Source organism: Salmo trutta, chromosome 12, assembly GCF_901001165.1.
Source record: "Salmo trutta chromosome 12, fSalTru1.1, whole genome shotgun sequence".
Classification (NCBI taxonomy): Eukaryota; Metazoa; Chordata; class Actinopteri; order Salmoniformes; family Salmonidae; genus Salmo; species Salmo trutta.
In genome coordinates this window covers 38824697-38845947 of record NC_042968.1, presented here as the reverse complement: position 1 = coordinate 38845947, position 21251 = coordinate 38824697, and the positions used below count along the sequence as shown (strand labels likewise).

General features: G+C 43.5%; 1 protein-coding gene across 1 annotated transcript in view; it reads left to right on the top strand.

The window, feature by feature from the left end:
* The window catches only part of LOC115202536 (A disintegrin and metalloproteinase with thrombospondin motifs 7), a 172442-nt gene that overhangs the window by 63994 nt on the left and 87197 nt on the right, over nucleotides 1-21251 (top strand). Inside the window, exons 9-13 of the mRNA XM_029766660.1 lie at nucleotides 1790-1934; nucleotides 11315-11407; nucleotides 12347-12492; nucleotides 16500-16669; nucleotides 21021-21154. Coding sequence (XP_029622520.1) covers nucleotides 1790-1934; nucleotides 11315-11407; nucleotides 12347-12492; nucleotides 16500-16669; nucleotides 21021-21154 — 688 coding nt within the window. The remainder of the gene's footprint in view (nucleotides 1-1789; nucleotides 1935-11314; nucleotides 11408-12346; nucleotides 12493-16499; nucleotides 16670-21020; nucleotides 21155-21251) is intronic.

Genomic DNA, 21251 nt, shown 5'->3' with positions numbered 1-21251 from the left:
ATTTGTTTAGGCAGGTCCTAAGAAACATTAAAAGCCAAATAAAATGTATTTGTAAAAAAAATGTTATGGCATATTTTGAGTTTCATAATGTTAGGCTGCTGGTTTGTGGCATGCACACAAAATCAATAGTTTTGTTCATTAAACAGACAAGACACACTTAGGCTACCCTGATCACAGTCAATACACATATATGTTATAGTAGGCTAAGAGTATAATGAAATATAACAGAATAAAATACAAATATTTTTCCCACACAACTTGTATCATGGCAATGTGTGGAACTGCTGTCATATAAAAAAAAGGTGATATTTGAAAAAGTTAGGCTGTTTGGAGTGTTTAACGCAAGCCCATGCTTTTTTGATCTCTTTCCTAATCTGCGTTGTCAGGGAGCAGGTGTAGGGTCTTACATTGAGAGTATCGTCATCATGTTACCCATAGAAAATAATAGCAATCTATGTTTTCAAAAGCATTTGATTCTGGTGTTCATATTTCACAACCTTTGCAGGCTTTTAGAGTTGCCTATATCCAATACCAGAGGTATTCATCTCTTACCTTATGAGGTCCGGAGCCTGCTGGTTCTCTGTTCTACTGTACCTGATAATGAATTGCACCCACCTGGTGTCCCAAGTCTAAATCAGTCCCTGGTTGTCAGACTTTTCTAATCATTACTCGTTTTGTTGGCAGATGTGGACCGTTCCAGCATCTTCAAAGTGTGCCCGGGCAGAAATGATGCATACTAATATAAAATCCATCACTTAGAATTAAAACTGTTCCAATACTAGAATTTGTAAATGTCCCTTATGGAGATAGATTGGATCCCCATAAAAGGGGGATTGACTCATTGATCTTTTTGTTCATGTGATAGAATGCCTGCTGTATTCATGTGGTTACAGCTTGGCATTTTGACTGAGCTGGAGTTGACTTCTAACAACTGGTTTGACTGCTTGATTCTGTGTCATGCAGACAGCTCTCGAAAGTCTGTTAGCACCCTGTCAGCTTTTTTACATGGAGACCTTGTCAACGCCGTCACTGTCTACTCAGTCACATACAGCCCTGTCAACTATGAAATATATGGCCCATTAAAATTAGGCTCAATCATATTTAAGCCCCCCTCCATTTTGTTCCAGCCTTAAAAGGATAGTTTGGGACTTGCCAATTTTATTTATCCTTTATTTAACTAGGCAAGTTTGTTAAGAAAATATTCTTATTTACAATGATGGCCTACCCCGGCCAAACCCTAACCCGGACGACGCTGGGCCAATTGTGCGCCGCCATATGGGACTGCCCATCACGGCCAGTTGTGATACAGCCTGGAATTGAACCAGGGTCTGTAGTGACACCCCTAGCACTGAGATGCAGTACCTTAGACCGCTGCGCCACTTGGGAGACCCAAAACAAGAGGACTGATAATGAAGCCTGTTATCTATTTTACCAGAGTCCAATGAAGTCTTGGATACCATTTTTATGTATGTCTAGTATGAAGGAAGTTAAGAGGTACTTTCACGAGCCAATGCTAACTAGTGTTAGCACTAGCTTAGTCAGGCTTCCAATCTTTTCACTAAGCTAGTTCGCATTGGCTCACGAAACTGCCTCTAACTTCCTTCATACTGGACACAGAGTCATAAAAATGTTATCCATGAGTTCATCTGATCTGGTGAAGTAGATAACGGGCTCATTGCCAAAATCCCAAACTATCCATTTAATACCCCACCTTTTCAGGATCTCGATGTGTGCATGTTTCACTATAATGCATTTGTCTGACCACCCTGTTGTTGTGGTTGTTCCTCAGTCGAGGCTGGGGCTGGTGCCTGGATGACCCCCCCGTGCGGGACGTGCTGGATCTGAACTCTGTTCCCCCCGGGGTCCTGTACAGTGCTGCCCACCAGTGCCGCCTACAGTACGGCTCTGGATCCCTGCTCTGTGATGACGTGGACGTAAGACCCCTGAATCTGAACCAATACTTATCTGTTTCTTCAGCATACTCCTGCTATCTGCATATCCATCCATGGTGTGTCCTCTCTGTCCCACAACCCTCGTCACAGCTCTTCCCTTCTCACTACTCCTCTTGTCCTCTCTGTCCCACAACCCTCGTCACAGCTCTTCCCTTCTCACTACTCCTCTTGTCCTCTCTGTCCCACAACCCTCGTCACAGCTCTTCCCTTCTCACTTCTCCTCTTGTCCTCTCTGTCCCACAACCCTCGTCACAGCTCTCCCCTTCTCACTACTCCTCTTGTCCTCTGTCCCACAACCCTCGTCACAGCTCTTCCCTTCTCACTTCTCCTCTTGTCCTCTCTGTCCCACAACCCTCGTCACAGCTCTTCCCTTCTCACTTCTCCTCTTGTCCTCTCTGTCCCACAACCCTCGTCACAGCTCTTCCCTTCTCACTTCTCCTCTTGTCCTCTCTGTCCCACAACCCTCGTCACAGCTCTTCCCTTCTCAATTCTCCTCTTGTCCTCTCTGTCCCACAACCCTCGTCACAGCTCTTCCCTTCTCACTTCTCCTCTTGTCCTCTCTGTCCCACAACCCTCGTCACAGCTCTCCCCTTCTCACTACTCCTCTTGTCTCCGCTTCACTAACCTTGCTCTTCATTCCCCCACTAGTTAATGTAAAACTGCATCACTCCTCTTAGCCCTTCCACCTTCTTCTCCCTCAATCGCTTCCTTACTGCTCTCTGTCTTTATTCTCACATCACCCTCCATTTTGCTCTTTACTCCCCCACTCCTTATTACTCCTCATCTTCATTACTCCTCCACTCCTCATCCTCATTACTCCTCCACTCATCATTTCTCCTCATCCTCTTTACGCCTCATCCTCTTTACGCCTCATCCTCATTACTCTTCATGCTCTTTACGCCTCATCCTCATTACTCCTCCACTCATCCTCTTTACGCCTCATCCTCATTACTCCTCCACTCATCCTCATTACTCCTCATCCTCTTTACACCTCATCCTAATTACTCCTCCCCTCATCCTCATTACTCCTCATCCTCTTTAATCCTCTTTACTCCTCATCCTCATTACTCCTCATCCTCATTACTCTTCATGCTCTTTACGCCTCATCCTCATTACTCCTCCACTCATCCTCATTACTCCTCATCCTCTTTACGCCTCATCCTCATTACTCCTCCCCTCATCCTCATTACTCCTCATCCTCTTTAATCCTCTTTACTCCTCATCCTCATTACTCCTCCACTCCTCATCCTCATTACTCCTCCACTCCTCGTCCTCTTTACTCATCCACTCCTCATCCTCATTACTCCTCATCGTTATTGGTCCTACACTCCTCATCCTCTTTACTCCTCATCCACATTACTCCACTCCTCATTACTCCCCATCCTAATTACTCCTCCACTCCTCATTCTCATTACTCCTCATCCTCATTACCCCTCCTCCTTATTTCTCCTACACTCTTCCTCTTTCCTTCTCCACTCCTCGTCCTTTTTACTCCTCATCCACATTACTCCTCATCCTCTTTACTCCTCCACTCCTCATCCTCATTACTCCTCATCCTCTTCACTCCTCCACTCCTCATTCTCATTACTCCTCATTCTCATTACTCCTCATCTTCATTACTCTTCATCCTCTTTACTCTTCATCCTCATTACCCCTCTCCTCTTTACTCCTCTACTCCTCATCCTCTTTACTCCTCTACTCCTCATCCTCATTACTCCTCCACTCTTCATCCTCTTATCCTCTTTACTCCTCCACTCCTCATTACTCCTCCACTCCTCATCCTCTTTACTCATCCTTTTTACTCCTTATCCTCTTTACTCGTCCTCATTACTCATCCACTCCTCATTCTCTGTCGATCAGTTATGTTCTTCTCTTCTCTATACTCACATCACCCCTATAACCTCTCAACAGACTGCTGTCTGCTCCATTAAAACATCACCCCTATAACCTCTCAACACACTGCTGTCTGCTCCATTAAAACATCACCCCTATAACCTCTCAACACACTGCTGTCTGCTCCATTAAAACATCACCCCCATAACTTCTCAACAGACTGCTGTCTGCTCCATTAAAACATCACCCCCATAACTTCTCAACACACTGCTGTCTGCTCCATTAAAACATCACCCCCATAACTTCTCAACAGACTGCTGTCTGCTCCATTAAAACATCACCCCCATAACTTCTCAACACACTGCTGTCTGCTCCATTAAAACATCACCCCCATAACTTCTCAACACACTGCTGTCTGCTCCATTAAAACATCACCCCCATAACTTCTCAACACACTGCTGTCTGCTTAAACCATACATGAGACATGCTCTCTAAGTGGCCACCAATCGCATCGATACACACAGCTTCCTGCATCAGTACACACTTTGCAGCAATGCTCTGGCAGTTGTCCATGTGATTGGAGTGACAGAATTTAAAGGGCAACAAATTGGAACAAGAGCATTTCATCTTTAAAGCCCAGATGTGTTGGCAAACGAGCTACAAGCCAATACATGCATATAAGGTTCAAAGTGGCAAGCTTTATGGTTTAGATTGGACACTCAAGCCTATTGGATTCACAAGTCTTTGTTTGTCTAAAAGTGTTTACAAAAAAGGTGCAAAGAGCTTTAGACACACAAGTATATGTCTTGGTTCGAGTCGTGCTACTGAAGGCAATTTTCCAGTTTTGATTCTGTTTACATTTCATTATGAAGGTGAAGACCCACAGAAGAACATACACAGAATCTGTGTAAACGGCATATGTTCATCCCCGGCAGACTTCTGGAAACGTTAATGATAGAAAAAAGTCCAATGAGTTGATCTGTACATTAATGAAAAATCATTATTCCAATAGTACCCTTTTGATAGAAAATGCTTGCCTGCTGACAGCTTGCCGTAGGCTACACTGTAATGGGAAAAAGGTGCTGTGAGTGATAATACACTGGTCTCACATTTTAAACAGTACATACATAAACAAGCAGCCTATAGGTTCACCGTATTTACCTAATACACCCCTCAGGAATTCCTCGCTTGCCGCTTGATTGAATAGCGTCCCCCTTAACTGTACATTTTTTTGACAGAATCTGAGGGGGCCTATATGTGTTTGGTTAGAGGAAAATGGGGTGATTTGCTCGAATTAGAAGCGAGCTACTGCGAGGGCCAGAAAGATAAACTCGCAGCCGCCTCGGTAGGCGGAAATAGAGCCGCCGAATGTGTATCCATTTATCACTTCTAGAATTACGGCGATTTGAGCTGGAATTACACCCGTTCCCCCTGTCAAATTGGATGTTAGGCATATCCGGCACTTGGAAACCGTCAAGGTTTAAGTGGTTAGAACAACTGGCGCGAGACAGCGGGGAGGATAGCTGATTAACAAGCCCCTTGCTGGGCACTGAGCTCATCATTTGAGCTCATTGAGGAGGTATGCAGTGAAGTCAGCTGGAACAGGATGGATGGTGGCACAGGACTGTGTTCCTGCAGACTTTCCATAGAATTCCTCTGGTAGGGTGTTGTGTTGTGGAAACCACGTAGTTTACACAAAACCTCTGCTTACTAAACTGCCCTGCAAGGTTGAGAAAACTTGGCATTTCAATAGAGAGAGGGAGTGGGGAGAGAGAGGGAGGGAGTGGGGAGAGAGAGGGAGGGAGTGGGGAGAGAGAGGGAGGGAGTGGGGAGAGAGAGGGAGTGGGGAGAGAGGGAGGGAGTGGGGGGAGAGAGAGAGGGAGGGAGAGAGAGGGAGTGGGTAGAGAGAGAGAGGGAGGGAGAGAGAGGGAGTGTCCCGTGTGGCTCAGTTGGTAGAGCATGGTGTTTGCAACACCAGGGTTGTGGGTTCGATTCCCACGGGGGACCAGTACGGGGGAAAAAATGTATGAAATGTATGCATTCACTACTGTAAGTCACTCTGGATAAGAGCGTCTGCTAAATGACTAAAATGAGTGGGGAGAGAGAGAGAGAGAGGGAGGGAGTGGGGAGAGAGAGGGAGTGGGGAGAGACCACACACCAACATTCTCATCCAGGGTTGGAGTTACTACAGCCCTTTGTATGAATAACATTAGCTGCTCTCTCCGTGTGCTTGGGTTTACAGGAAGCCCACCAGGGCAGGAAAGCAAGCGTGAGATAGATCATCTCCTTCAACCCTCTTTGGTACCATTGCCAGGACTGAAGCAGGAAACCTGAATGGAATTAGGGAATCATTGGTTTCCTCCTCACCTTTCGATAGTGGTTGGGAGGAGGACTATTTCTTTCTTAGTCTGTGTTTTGTAAACAACCCTGGAACAAAACATTCCCAATCAAATAAATGAGTGAGAATTTGACACTTTTCCCAACGGGTAAATCTTGTTGAAATAACGCCATTCCAAGATTAGAACCAAGTGGTTGTGGGTTAAGGCTGAATCATAACTTAAGGTCCGAATTGACATTGATACATGATTTAGCTGGATTTAGTTATTCAGAGTTAGGATGTAATTTACTAGCTCGTTAGTAAGTAAGCGTTTCATATACAATGAGGATACATGTTTAACATTCACTAATTGGCTGATGGAGGGATGAAAATATTAGATAAAATTTAGGGATGAATTGTAGTTGTATGGAGATTGAATAAGGAATGCCCAAATAAAGAACCACGGTGTCATGAATAAATGTAACATGGACTAGCTGTATGATGTAGTAAAGTACATGATGACTATAAATCACTTTGATAGCAGCATTAATATATCAAATGCTCATTAATATATGCACACACACACACACATATGGTTGGGCCCGAAGACTAAGAAATGTGCATAGCAATAACTCCTTTCCCTTGTGAAACACTAACCAGGTTTCCATCTTACCTTTTTAATGCCAGTAAAGTACATGTCGTCTGATGGAAACCGCTAATTTGCCGGTAAACCTTCCAAATGCTGACAAAGCAAAATACCTTAAACAAGGTGGGATCTTTTTGTGTCTGTAAAATGAATTATGCTAGAAATTGAGGTTATTTACATAACCATCATATCGAAGTAAACTTGGAGTCACGTGATATGTTGTGTGGTCCTCCCACTACGACTCAGGAAAGCATGCCGTTTATTAGGCTACAGATGATATGTTGTGTGGTCCTCCCACTACGACTCAGGAAAGCATGCCGTTTATTAGGCTACAGATGATATGTTGTGTGGTCCTCCCACTACGACTCAGGAAAGCATGCCGTTTATTAGGCTACAGATGATATGTTGTGTGGTCCTCCCACTACGACTCAGGAAAGCATGCCGTTTATTAGGCTACAGATGATATGTTGTGTGGTCCTCCCACTACGACTCAGGAAAGCATGCCGTTTATTAGGCTACAGATGATATGTTGTGTGGTCCTCCCACTACGACTCAGGAAAGCATGCCGTTTATTAGGCTACAGATGATATGTTGTGTGGTCCTCCCACTACGACTCAGGAAAGCATGCCGTTTATTAGGCTACAGATGATATGTTGTGTGGTCCTCCCACTACGACTCAGGAAAGCATGCCGTTTATTAGGCTACAGATGATATGTTGTGTGGTCCTCCCACTACGACTCAGGAAAGCATGCCGTTTATTAGGCTACAGATGATATGTTGTGTGGTCCTCCCACTACGACTCAGGAAAGCATGCCGTTTATTAGGCTACAGATTAAATAAGTTATGAAGAACTTCACAGGGGGGTGAAAGTGCAAGGTGATGAGCTTGATGCTCCTTTCCAATAAATATCGAGGGTCTTATTCTGGTGACATGATGATTGACGCTTGGCTGCTGCTTATTTTTATTTGTCAATCTTTCTCTTTTGTCCATAATAATCTCATCATGCAGGCTATACCCGCTCTGTATGTGTGAGCTGTTGGCTAGAGCGCATGTACCAAGACCAGAGTGGGCACCCTCGCTATATAACGGAACACACAGTAGAGTGTAAAATGTGATGGAAACCCATTTAACTTGTATTTCTTGTGAATTTAACCATATAAGTTATATTTATGTGCACTATGTCATCACGCAACAAGTCAAGTTAATTTGGTGGAAACACATCTCTGGTGGGAAAATGAGCATATTGTTTTTCTGCAGATGTTAGAATATTTCAATTCAAATTTGTCAACAATTGTATGGAGACCTAGCTACTGACACATTCATCACGTCACTCCCCACAGAGACTTACACACAAAGGCACAAGCACAGCATGCAGGGCTGACATTATTCTTCTGTTCACTTCTTCTAGTTTTATCTCCATTTTGATAACCACAACAGTCTTCCGAGTATGACCGACTCGACCAGCCAATCTGTCTGCGATTTTTGTCCAGTAATTGAAAAAGAAGGGCATCAGCTCTCTCCCAGTTTGATAGATGTTTGTTCATTGTCCTTTAGCGCGTTCTAAAGCCGAACAGCTTCAAGAAGGTCAAAGCTAACGTCAGAATCAGACACAGCTGACCATTCTGCCTCTTCACGAACAAAATGTCAGCCACCCCAAAAAAATACACACAAGACTATCTACATCGTCCCAATCTACCAGCACCAGTCCGATAAACCCTGAAATCGACCTTTTGGAGCTCTTATCTCAAGTCTCCACATTCAGCAATGGAGTAGATGGTCAAGTCCCAGTCGGCCCCCTCTCTCCTTAGTGTTGTGTGAGGGAGCAGACCATGTCTCTCTCCAGAGAGGCTTGTAGTAGCTTCCCAACGTGTCGTCCCATGCCACCAGCCTCTACTTATCGCAGCACCAGGACGCCAGACCAGAGTCACTGTCTCTGACCTAGGGTCAATCTTTAAGAGTGCTCCCTAATAGAATCGGACGCACCTCCGGACACCCCCCTCAGGGCTCAGACACAAGTGATCTTCCTCATGATAAGAAAGCTTTACGGCAGGATAAAATGCTGAGCAGTGAACTCGGTACCATTTTGCCAGTGCGAAGGTTAAGACTTGGCTTGTGTATCAGCAAAGATTATGTAGGGGGCTCAGTGGGTGATGTAGGGGGCTCGATGGGTGGTGTAGGGGGCTCGGTGGGTGATGAAGGAGGCTCGGTGGGTGGTGTAGGGGGCTCGGTGGGTGGTGTAGGGGGCTCGGTGAGTGGTGTACCAACTGTACCAACTTATTTATTTACGCAGTACCAACTGTAAATAAATAAATTGTTTAATTGCACAAGATGGTTGGCCAGGATGGTTACCTAGTTAAAGTTGTGGTTAGCTAGCTAACTAAATTACCAACTGCTAACTACACTATTTTGCTGGATACTGTAATGCCTCCAAAAATGGTGGCCTTTTGACACACAAACAGTAGTACTGTAGGTAACCAACACACAGCACACTAAATCTGCTTTTAAATAATACCATGTTAACAATACACTTTTTGTTATTTTTTGTTCTGAGTGACAGTGTACTAGTATTGCTTCTGTCCCTCTCATTGCCCCTACCTGGGCTGAAACCAGGGACCCTCTGCACACATCATCAATCACCCATGAATAGTGATGTATTTCCCCTTTGACCTTCATTCAAAAGTGTCACACAAGCATGTAGATGTGGTGCTCGAGGGGGAGAGTATTCATAAAGCACCCGTTGTGATGCTGGAGGGAGGTCCAGAATTCCGGGCTGCATTTGCACACTGTTGTCTAGTTGTGGCCGTAACCTGAATGGATTGCGCAACGACTGTTGGCAGATGCATTGCTTGACTGCCATGACGTTTCGATCACACCAACAGCGTCATTGCATTTTGGTACACCAGAATTACATTCATTTCCAATGAAACACTGTGTTTGCCTTGCAGCATTGCATTGCAGAGACAGTTCCAGTGCGTTCTGTGTGGTGCATATGTTGGATGTATCGAATGTATGTGTCAAACTGTATGTGTAGACGGCTTGACAGAAATAGTAGCAGAAGGTGAATGTTGAACGTTTGTTGCACACATATCCAGATATCCAGTAACGCTGCCGGTGTGATCGAAGGCTAAGGGTGATGAGCACAATATCGTTTGCGAACTGCAACACCCCCAAGCGATTCGTTCTCCAGTTTGGGTTTGTTGAGCAGAGGCTGTGCACGTTTTTTTTCTACAAAACTGTGTCCATCATACATTCAATAATCAATTAACTGCATTCATTCTTACACCATGCAATCAATGACCAGTTGTAAACGTATTTTTCTTCACTATGCTGCCTGCAGCATGATCTAATTTGCCTGTGTGCATATAAGACGGTTGTTGGCCCGGAGCACATCTCCACTGGAGGAGCACTTATTGATTCTGCTGTATAGAATTCATTACGTCCAGCAGGTCAAACGAACAATTAGAATGAACGAGTCACTCAGGAAAAAACAACTCATGACTCTCGAGTCAGTTAAAAAAAGAGTCATTCAAAAATAACAAATCATTTTGCGAACTGCACATCACTACCCATGAAGCATCGTTACCTAGCACTCCACAAAAGCCGTGGCTCTTGCAGAGCAAGGGAAACAACCACTTCAGTGTCTCAGAGCGAGTGACGTCACCAATTGAAACACTACTAGCTCGCACTGCTAACTAGCTAGCCATTTCACAGCGGTTACAACACCATGGAAGGTTCTTTTGAAATATGCCCTCCTGTGACTGTGGGGCTCAACATTGATGTGTGAACTAACATCCCCAGATAGTGTAGAGAGAAATGACATCCTTAATGCCAGAGAGCATTACTTCACAGATGGCTACAGTACATATCATTTGATTCTGGAATGGTTTTCTTGGAACATATTAATCCTAATCCTCGCTGTATGTCTCTGTCGTGATTTAAACCCGCTAATGTTTGCTGTTCTAAATCCTTTCCTGAGCTAAACCTCTCGGGAAATAACCAGAGTAATCAGATGTATGTTTTTGGATATGGCAGACGTGTGCCTCTCGCTTAATACCTCATCTTTATACACACATCGCCGCTACATGTAACTAGAAAATAAGACCATTAGTCACAGTTCACTACATTTTCACAATACTATATACAGTACCAGAACTGGATTATAATAGTATAATAGTATATGAAATCGTTCAAATACTTTTAGTCGTTGTTTCAGCCAGCCTGGAGTGCCAGAATGTCAAACTTTGCAGTGAAAGTGTCTGTCAGTTGGAATCCATATTAATTCATAAGGCTACCCTATTTCGAGATCAACTGCACATTACACCTTACTTCAATGTTCTTCTATTGAATAATGTACATATCATGTCAGCCACACATTATTTAGATCTGTCTTCATGAAATGATATCAGCCATCTCTCTGTACTGGAGCCCTGCCTCAGAAGACAGCTGGCTCTCATGCCCTTAGCAACTGTTCCCAGGGATGTTTTTATGTTTAATTCATCATGTTGGAGGCATAATTGAGTTGATGTGTGCAGGAAGTAACTATGACTCTTTGTCCCTTCCCTGTAGAACGTCTGCAGTACTTTGTGGTGCACTGTTGGGACAACTTGTCACTCAAAGCTGGATGGTGCAGTCGACGGGACCAGGTGTGGTGAGGACAAGGTGAGTGTAGACTTCCTGGGAGCATGTGTGGTGAGGATAAGGTGAGTATAGACTTCCTGGGAGCAGGTGTGGTGAGGACTAGGTGATTATAGACACTTCCTGTGACCAGGTGGGGTGAGGACTAGGTGATTGTAGACACTTCCTGGGACCAGGTGTGGTGAGGATAAGGTGAGTATAGACTTCCTGGGAGCAGGTGTGGTGAGGACTAGGTGATTATAGACACTTCCTGTGACCAGGTGTGGTGAGGACTAGGTGATTGTAGACACTTCCTGGGACCAGGTGGGGTGAGGACTAGGTGATTGTAGGCACTTCCTGGGACCAGGTGGGGTGAGGACTAGGTTAGTGTAGACACTTCCTGGGACCAGGTGGGGTGAGGACTAGGTGATTGTAGACACTTCCTGGGACCAGATGTGGCAGGGCAAGGTGATTGTAGACACTTCCTGGGACCAGATGTGGTGAGGACTAGGTGAGTGTAGACTAATCCTGAGACCAGATGTGGTGAGGACTAGGTGAGTGTAGACTAATCCTGAGACCAGGTGTGGTGAGGACTAGGTGAGTGTAGACTAATCCTGAGACCAGCTGTGGGGGGGACTAGGTGAGTGTAGACTTCCTGGGAGCAGGTGTGGTGAGGACTTGGTGATTGTAGACACTTCCTGGGACCAGGTGGGGTGAGGACTAGGTGAGTGTATTTTATTCTCTTGATTTTCCTCCTCATTACCAGGATGACTTGAGGAGTTAGGTAAAAAACCTATCAATTTTAGAATTGCTAGCCCAATGTTGCTGTTTTTGGTAGTATGTTTGTAATCGTGCACTGGAGACTGTGTTTTTGTACCCCCAAACATAAGGAAATTATCAGTTAGTTAATGAAGACCTAGAAGATTATAAATCACAATGCTTCACTGAGCATCCAAATGAAGTATTGAAATGTGTGATTGTCAGTGGTGCTTTGACGAGGAGTGTGTGGCGGTGGGACACCAGCCTGAGAGCGTCAAAGGGGGCTGGGCTCCATGGAGCGAGTGGTCTGCCTGTTCCAGAACCTGTGGGGCCGGAGTTCAGAACGCCCAGAGGGACTGCATCAACCCAGTGTAAGTCCTAATGGATTAGTCTACGCACCTGCACCGGAGAATTAGAATTAGTTAAACGCACATTCAAATTCAAAGCAATATTCCGTGGTGTGTACACCAGCAGGTACACTATCTTGTGTTATTATCTGCTTTCAGATTTATTTTTAAAGCAGAACATCAAGGGGCTCTCTCAGGAGGGGCACCTCTTACTGTTAGTATATAGCATGTCAATATGCTGTTGACTTATCAGTACTAAACAGGGACTTAAATAACCCTTAAAGGCACACTCTTTAATCTCTGTTTTCACCCAGTATGAGGCTTTAACATTACTATTTGTAAATAGTTGTTGGGTACTTGCAAATGTAACTACCTCTGAGTATTTTAATTCTGTGTTAACGTCCCCAAAACCAAAGATGAGAGGTCTGTTTTTAGGGCAGTTACCACAGAATACTGTTAACAAACAGTGGTAGAAGAAGGCCTGCACGTTTAAATGCACAAAATGTCAATCAGTCTGTGGACATCAGTGTGTTTGGGCGTGAGCCAAGACCGATGTACAGGTACTGTATGTATCAGATATTCCAGTGGACTATACATGCAGACCATGCTTCATCAGCCCTTGACCATCTTAGTTAACAGAACACAGTTAATCCATATGACACATTTCTGTGAACCATGTCACTTATTGAACACAGAGTGTCACCGCCCTACTTGGCTAATATGTTAGGAACTAAATACTCTTCTCATTCATTCTCATTGAATAGAGTAATCACTGTTGAAATCATTATAGTTGTTGGATATTGAGTGGAGCCGTTTTCAAATAGAGTCCAAGGTCTGTTCAGTGTCATCCATCCAAAAACGTATTTCTGAGGTACCTTATTTACTGTCTTGTTGCCGTGTTTGTGTTGCTCTGCTTGGAGGCGTAGACCTATTCTGACTTGCCTCTTCTTTTGTGCATGGCATTGACGCTCAGATCCAGTGCTTAGACAAAGAGAGTGTCCTTGCGTTTTGAAATAAACCGTCTAGTGCTCAATATAATTTTTCTTAGATATTTATCCACGTTTATCTTTCTTATTTGTTGGAATATCGTCCTTTTTGAGGATCTCTGTTCTGCCCTCCTGGATCTGTTCTAGTCTCCTGGCTCTAGACAAAGACACCGTGTTCAGTATATGAGCCATCAGGGGCCTCCTGGCTCACTGTATTAGACAAAGACACCGTGTTCAGTATATGAGCCATCAGGGGCCTCCTGGCTCACTGTGTCAGACAAAGACACCGTGTTCAGTATAGGGGCCTCGTTTATAAAATGTATATATCTTTTATAAATCAAATCAAATCAAATGTATTTATATAGCCCTTCTTACATCAGCTGATATCTCAAAGTGCTGTACAGAAACCCAGCCTAAAACCCCAAACAGCAAGCAATGCAGATGTAGAAGCACGGTGGCTAGGAAAAACTCCCTAGAAAGGCCAAAACCTAGGAAGAAACCTAGAGAGGAACCAGGCTATGAGGGGTGGCCAGTCCTCTTCTGGCTGTGCCGGGTGGAGATTATAACAGAACATGGCCAAGATGTTCAAATGTTCATAAATGACCAGCATGGTCAAATAATAATAATCACAGTAGTTGTCGAGGGTGCAACAAGTCAGCACCTCAAGAGTAAATGTCAGTTGGCTTTTCATAGCCGATCATTGAGAGTATCTCTACCGCTCCTGCTGTCTCTAGAGAGTTGAAAACAGCAGGTCTGGGACAGGTAGCACGTCCGGTGAACAGGTCAGGGTTCCATAGCCGCAGGCAGAACAGTTGAAACTGGAGCAGCAGCACGGCCAGGTGGACTGGGGACAGCAAGGAGTCATCATGTCAGGTAGTCCTGAGGCATGGTCCTAGGGCTCAGGTCCTCCGAGAGAGAGAAAGAGAGAATTAGAGAGAGCATACTTAAATTCACACAGGACACCGGATAAGACAGGAGAAATACTCCAGATATAACAGACTGACCCTAGCCCCCGACACATAAACTACTGCTGCATAAATACTGGAGGCTGAGACAGGAGGGGTCAGGAGACACTGTGGCCCCATCCGATGATACCCCCGGACAGGGCCAAACAGGAAGGATATAACCCCACCCACTTTGCCAAAGCACAGCCCCCACACCACTAGAGTGATATCTTCAACCACCATACGCAGACCATATACAAATGGTCTGCGTATGTTCACTACTCAATTTATGAAACGTCTGTATTCATTATGTTGTATAAATCACACATGTAAGCATGTTTATTTTTATTTACACTACATGCAAAATAAAATGAAGTTCATCGTCTATAAATCAAAACGCTGGCATCGATTTTCACGTGCGCCCAGTTTATGATCAAATGTGTATCTAAGAACATTTAGGCCCCAGTCAGGATGAACTGCCACCAGTTTCTGTACTCAACGGGAACCACCAGAGACTAGGCAAAGAGTAGCACTGGTGGACATTTTGATTGATGGAATCCAATAGGATTGTGTTAGGAGTTCATAGTTTCCCGACACGGAAGACAGAGAAGTGGTAGAAAAGGCAGTACTGTACTGTTGGGGCTACTGGAGGACTGGCATTGGGCAGTGGTGTAAAGTACGTAAGTAAAAATATGTTAAAGTACTACTGAAATACTATTTATATTTTTGACAACTTTTACTTTTACTTCACTACATTCCTAAAGAAAGTTTTACTTTTTACTCCATACATTCTCCTTGACAACCAAAAGTACTCGTTACATTTTGAAAGCTTAGCAGGACAGGAAAATGGTTCAATTTCCATTACAATGCCGTATAATGGAGGAGAGAACTCACTTGAGGACCGCTTGAAAAGTATTAGCATTCATAAGAGGAGTGTCACTGATTGCAGTTATCATTGGTTAAGTTGGTAAGGACTTAACCGCATCATCACTTATGTAATCCCTTTATTTTCAATGACCAATGAGCATGAAATGCAAATTATGTTCAGAAAATAACATTACAACCATTGAATTACATAGAATCTCTCATTTAGGTTCGCACTGTAGTCTCATTTTCACCTCATTTATCACCTGATTTACTTAAAGGCCCAGTGCAGTCAAAAACTAGATTTACCTGTGTTTTTATATGTATTTCCACACTAAGTTGGAATAATGCTTTGACATTATGATAATGCCCTTTTAGTGTAAGATCTGTTTTGGTGGGATGGAGTTTTTGCCTTCCCAGACAGTGGCCTTTTAAGTTTTCCCCTCCACACTCAGACCTCTCCCAGACATTCCTAGCTAAATTATTGCTTGAGAAATAGCTCTTTGCTAAGAAGCTATTTTAGTTTATTTTTGACCAGTTTAATTGAAAACAATCACAGTAAGGTACTTCATTGTCCCCCAGAAATGATTTAATATTGAGATAAAAATGGCTGCATTGGACCTTTTAAGAAGGATAGGTGGTCCAGGTATCCTTATGACATGGCACAAGTGAGGGGGTGGGCCTTTCCTCTTTTGTCCTCTATTGTTTCCACAACGGAGGATGCCGATGATATCAGAGGCACCATCAGACCAACTCCTTGAATTGCAGTTGTGTAAACCAAAAAATAAGAACTATTTTGCTCAAAACATATTTTGGTACCCTTAAGTGTGTGTACATTACTGTATTTATATGTGGGATATTGTTTTCCAACATGAAAAGGTTGAAACATTTCTGGAGTGCATCTTTAATAGGATCTCTGTGATTAGAACATTGTGTCCTTGTTCCTTTTGCTGTAGGTCGAAAGGTTTCATTTAAAGGCCTTTAATCACATAGACACATGGTGCTCTTGATGAAGCATGACAACATATAGTTTTCTGTGTTATGTTCTGTACCTCTATGGTTGATTTGAGATGCTGTCTCTTGGCCAGGCTTGTAAAAGATACTGTATCTATGTCAATGTGAGTCACCAGTGTTGAGCCACCATCCCCTTGTTATCACATGCCTTACAGCCACCTGGAAATACTGTTATCATCCATTTAAAGACATGCCTGTTTGTCTACTCTCTCCTCTCCTCCAGTCCCAAGTACGGAGGGAAGTACTGCGTGGGGGAGCGAAGGCGCTACAAGATCTGTAACAGCACCCCTTGCCCCCCCAACCAGCCCTCCTTCAGACTCATCCAGTGCAGTCACTTTAACACCATGCTTTACAAGGGCAAGTTCTACAAATGGGTGCAGGTCAACAACAGAGGTGAGTGTGCGTTGTTCTTGCTAGATACTGTAACATAAACTCATACACCCCAAAGTAACTAAATAACACAGGATACATTTCCAGATGTTCAATTTTAGCCTGTATGTTTAGTCAACTTTAGAGTGACAGTGCAAACAAGAGGAAAATACACTCACTTCATAAACATTTTTCAAAACCATTCATTGCTCGACAATCCGAGCAAGGCCTGTAGCCATTTCATGCATGTTTGGAGTGTCAATAAAGCATGTGATGTAAGTTGCGTTTTTGTTGCATTCCAAACCCCATTGTGAAGAAATTCAATTTGCATTCCAAATTCCACTATAGCCATGACATTTCTGTCTATTGACTGAAATGTTGTTTTGAGATCCATTGTAGAGCACAAACACATTGTGGAGCAAGACAGACAGATACTCATTCTGGTAGAAATCATTTTTGGGTCTATTCACCTGGAACTATGAAAAATGTGCAAACCAACTATTGTTTGGCATGCCAAACTCCAAAAGTTTTTGTTGAAGAAATAAGGCCTACTTTTACAACAGCACTTAGTAATATTGAACTGTACTGTGTGGGCTGTGTTTATCAGGTATAGAAAGAGAAAATGCCTTAAAGTATGCAATGTAATACGTTAACATTTCTCAGTTTACTACCCTGAATAGACAAGGTTGGAAAACAACGATTCCTTGTCGAAACCCTTCTATACCATTATATACAGTATCGCACAGCAGCTCCTTGTGGGCCCAGCTTCTAATTTACTATGTTATCAGCCTGAAGAATGTTGAGACACAGGGGACACTAACCAGATTAGCCCTAGCTAAATTCATGTGGGGGTGACGATAACGTTAAGCCTGAGTTAAGGTTACACAGGTCTGTGCAGTGTCAATAATCTGCAGAGTGGTATTGCTCTGACAGTGGATGTGTTAAATACAGTACGGACATGTATACAAGGGTAATACTTGAACCCTACAGTGCCTTCGGAAAGTATTCAGAACCTTTGACTTTTCCACAATTTGTTACATTACAGCCTTATTCTAAAATTGATTAAATATTATTTTTTTTCTCAGCAATCTACACTCAATACCACATAATGACAAAGCGAAAACAGGTTTTGTAGACAATTTTGCTAATTTATTAAAAATGAAAAACAGATACCTTATTTACATAAGTATTCAGACCCTTTGCTATGAGACTGGAAACTGAGCTCAGGTGCATCCTGTTTCCATTAATCATCCTTGAGATGTTTCTACAACTTGATTGAAGTCCACCTGTGGTAAATTATATTGATTGAACATGATTTGGAAAGACACACACCTGTCTATATAAGGTCCCACAGTTGACAGTGCATGTCAGAGCAAAAACCATGCCATGAGGTCGAAGGAATTATCCGTAGACCTCCAAGACACGATTATGTTGAGCCACAGATCTGAGGAAGGGTACCAAAACATTTCTGCAGCATTGAAGGTCCCCAAGAACACAGTGGCCTCCATCATTCTTAAATGGAAGATGTTTGGAACCACCAAGACTTCCTAGAGCTGGCCGCTCGGCCAAACTGACCAATCAGGGGAGAAGGACCTTGGTCAGGGAGGTGACGAACAACCCAATGGTCACTCTGACAGAGCTCTAGAGTTCCTCTGTGGAGATGGAAGAACCTTCCAGAAGGACAACTATCTCTGCAGCACTCCATCAATCAGGCCTTTATGGTAGAGTGGCCAGACAGAAGCCACTCCTCACCTGGCACCATTTCTACGGTGAAGCATGGTGGTGGCAGCATCATGCTGTGGGGAAGTTTTTCAGTGGCAAGGACTGGGAGACTAGTCGGAATCAAGGCAAAGATGAACAGAGAAAAGTACAGAAAGATCCTTGATGAGAATCTGCTCCAGAGCGCTCAGGACCTCAGACTGGAGCGAAGGTTCACTTTCCAACAGGACAACGACCCTAAGCACACAGCCAAGACAACACATGAGTGGCTTTGGGACAAGTCTCTGAGTGTCCTTCAGTTGCCCAGCAAGAGCCCGACCTTGAACCAGATCGAACATCTCTGGAGAGACCTGAAAATAGCTGTGCGCAGCAATGTTCCCCCATCCAACCTGACAGAGCTTAAGGGGATCTGCAGAGAAGAATGGGAGAAACTCCCCAAATACAGGTGTGCCAAGCTTGTAGCGTCATGATACCTCACACCCATTTTAGATCTTAAGGCAGCGGAATAATCCTTTTTCCTTTAATGTTTGGGACTGGAATGTCTGTGTGGGCCTTATGAAGAATCTACCTCAGAACTGTAACATGCAATAAATGGACTTATTGGACATTATATTTCATCAGCCAAAATGGTTGTAACAATGATAGATGGAATATGAGAATGAATATCGATTTTTGTGAAGTAATTAAATGACAACTTTATAATGAAAATGTTAACTTTAAGAGTTTTCATAATATATACATGATGTTTACATACTGTGCGTTGTATAGGAAATATCCAGATCAAAGAGAATGTTTTTGTAACGATGAACTGTTAATCTAGTTGTCTAAACGAGATCATAGTAAATTCTAATACCTTGCCTTGTAACGAGCTACGCCCCAAGGAACCCAGAGAGCATGCAACCTGAGGTCTACGACTAGTTGTGACCCCTAGTTGTGACCCCGAGTCGTGACCCCTAGTCGGGACCCCGAAACACAACACAAGGACGAGGACAAAGAAACCTCTTAACAATCAATGCTACGATTTGAGTACTGTATCTAAGAAGGAGAATTCAAGAAGGACCAACCGGTTATTCTCTTCAAGTCATCGGTTGTGTACACGGCCCTCCGACCCAAGCTGGGAGCGTCGACACGGCTGATTAGCCAACTAAGAAGACCACTCTCACAGAATGAGTGCAAGGAAACAGACAACCAAGAGAAAGGACATTGTGACATCGTGTGGACAATCAGAGACGTACACCCGCTAACGAAGGAGACGCGGCCATCGAAAGATCAGGGCGTCGGCCAAACCTATCCCACTAAGTGGAACTTGGCCCACGAAGAGATATCCAACGGAGACCTTCAACACGTAAATGCATGCATTATAATTCTGACCCATAAGAGCAGTAGTTCGGGGCAAGGTGTCAGGGTTAAACTAAGCATAGTTTACAAATGTATCCAAGTGTGCTTTTATCTCGTGCACTTTCTCTCTCTCTTTTTCTTTAAATCTCCATCTTGTGTAACACGTGTCATATTGTGTGGGTCCGCTAGGGACCTGTTGCCATTGTATTAAGTTCTAACCAATAACCTAGACTGTTTGTGTATCTTATGTTATCCTTTAGCTTGTTAGTAAATAAATAATCCACTCAATTTGTGCAGTACGGAATGATTTAGTGAGACCCGGTTTGTGAAGATTTATGAATTATGCGACGTTCAGAATGAGACTGAGGAAATTAATTAGTTAGTTAGTGACTGCTATGAAATCGATATTCTGATCATCTTTGAGTGAATTTGGGAAACGGTAACTCATTAAACAAACTTTTCCCGTGGTGCCTCAGGTTACTGAGTTAATGGTTACAGGATTAATTTATTTGTGTAATTATAAACACAGTTAATTATTCGATAATAGCATGGCATCACATTAACGATAAATACGTCACACGTTTTTAGTTGTTCTTGTAAATTAGTAAAATGTGTAAAAAACTGTTTTGGCTTTGTCATTATGGGGTATTGTGTATAGATTGATGAAGGAAATAACAATTTAATCCATTTTAGAATAAGGCTGTGACGTAACAAAATGTGGAAGAAGTCAAGGGGCCTGAATACTTTCTGAAGGCACTGTATAACATTGAGTTTGTCCCAAAAATGAAATCAAAAGAAAGTATGTTTTGAAGTGCCTGTCCTATATCTGTGAGATTTAAGAAGGCTCCAAAAAATATAAAAAAATGTACAGTGGAATTACCTGTATACCTTTTTCGCGGGAATGCCAACTGACAAGCTAACTATTACCCAACTGACAAGCTAACTGTTACCCAACTGACAAGCTAACCGTTACCCAACTGACAAGCTAACCGTTACCCAACTGACAAGCTAACCGTTACCCAACTGACAAGCTAACCGTTACCCAACTGACAAGCTAACCGTTACCCAACTGACAAGCTAACCGTTACCCAACTGACAAGCTAACCGTTACCCAACTGACAAGCTAACCGTTACCCAACTGACGTGCTAACCGTTACCCAACTGATTACATACAGTAACAAATTACATAATGCTGCTTGGTCATGTTATGGTCATGCTTAGGACAGCTTTGGTTGTCTTAATGCCAGATACAGCCCTAAAGCAAAGTGATACCTTGTCCCTAAAGTAAGGTGACACCTAACCTGTTTGTGTTTGCCAGTGAACCCCTGCGAGCTGCACTGCCGCCCTCTGAACGAGTACTTCTCAGAGAAGATGCTGGACGCTGTCATTGACGGGACCCAGTGCTACGAGGGCAGCTTGAGCCGAGACATGTGTGTTAACGGTATCTGCAAGGTAGCGGCAGCCTTGTCCCCAGAAATCTCTCTTCTTCTCTCTCTCTCTCTACTCAAATTACCATTCCCTCCTAAAGTCTAAGCTGAGTAAACTTTAT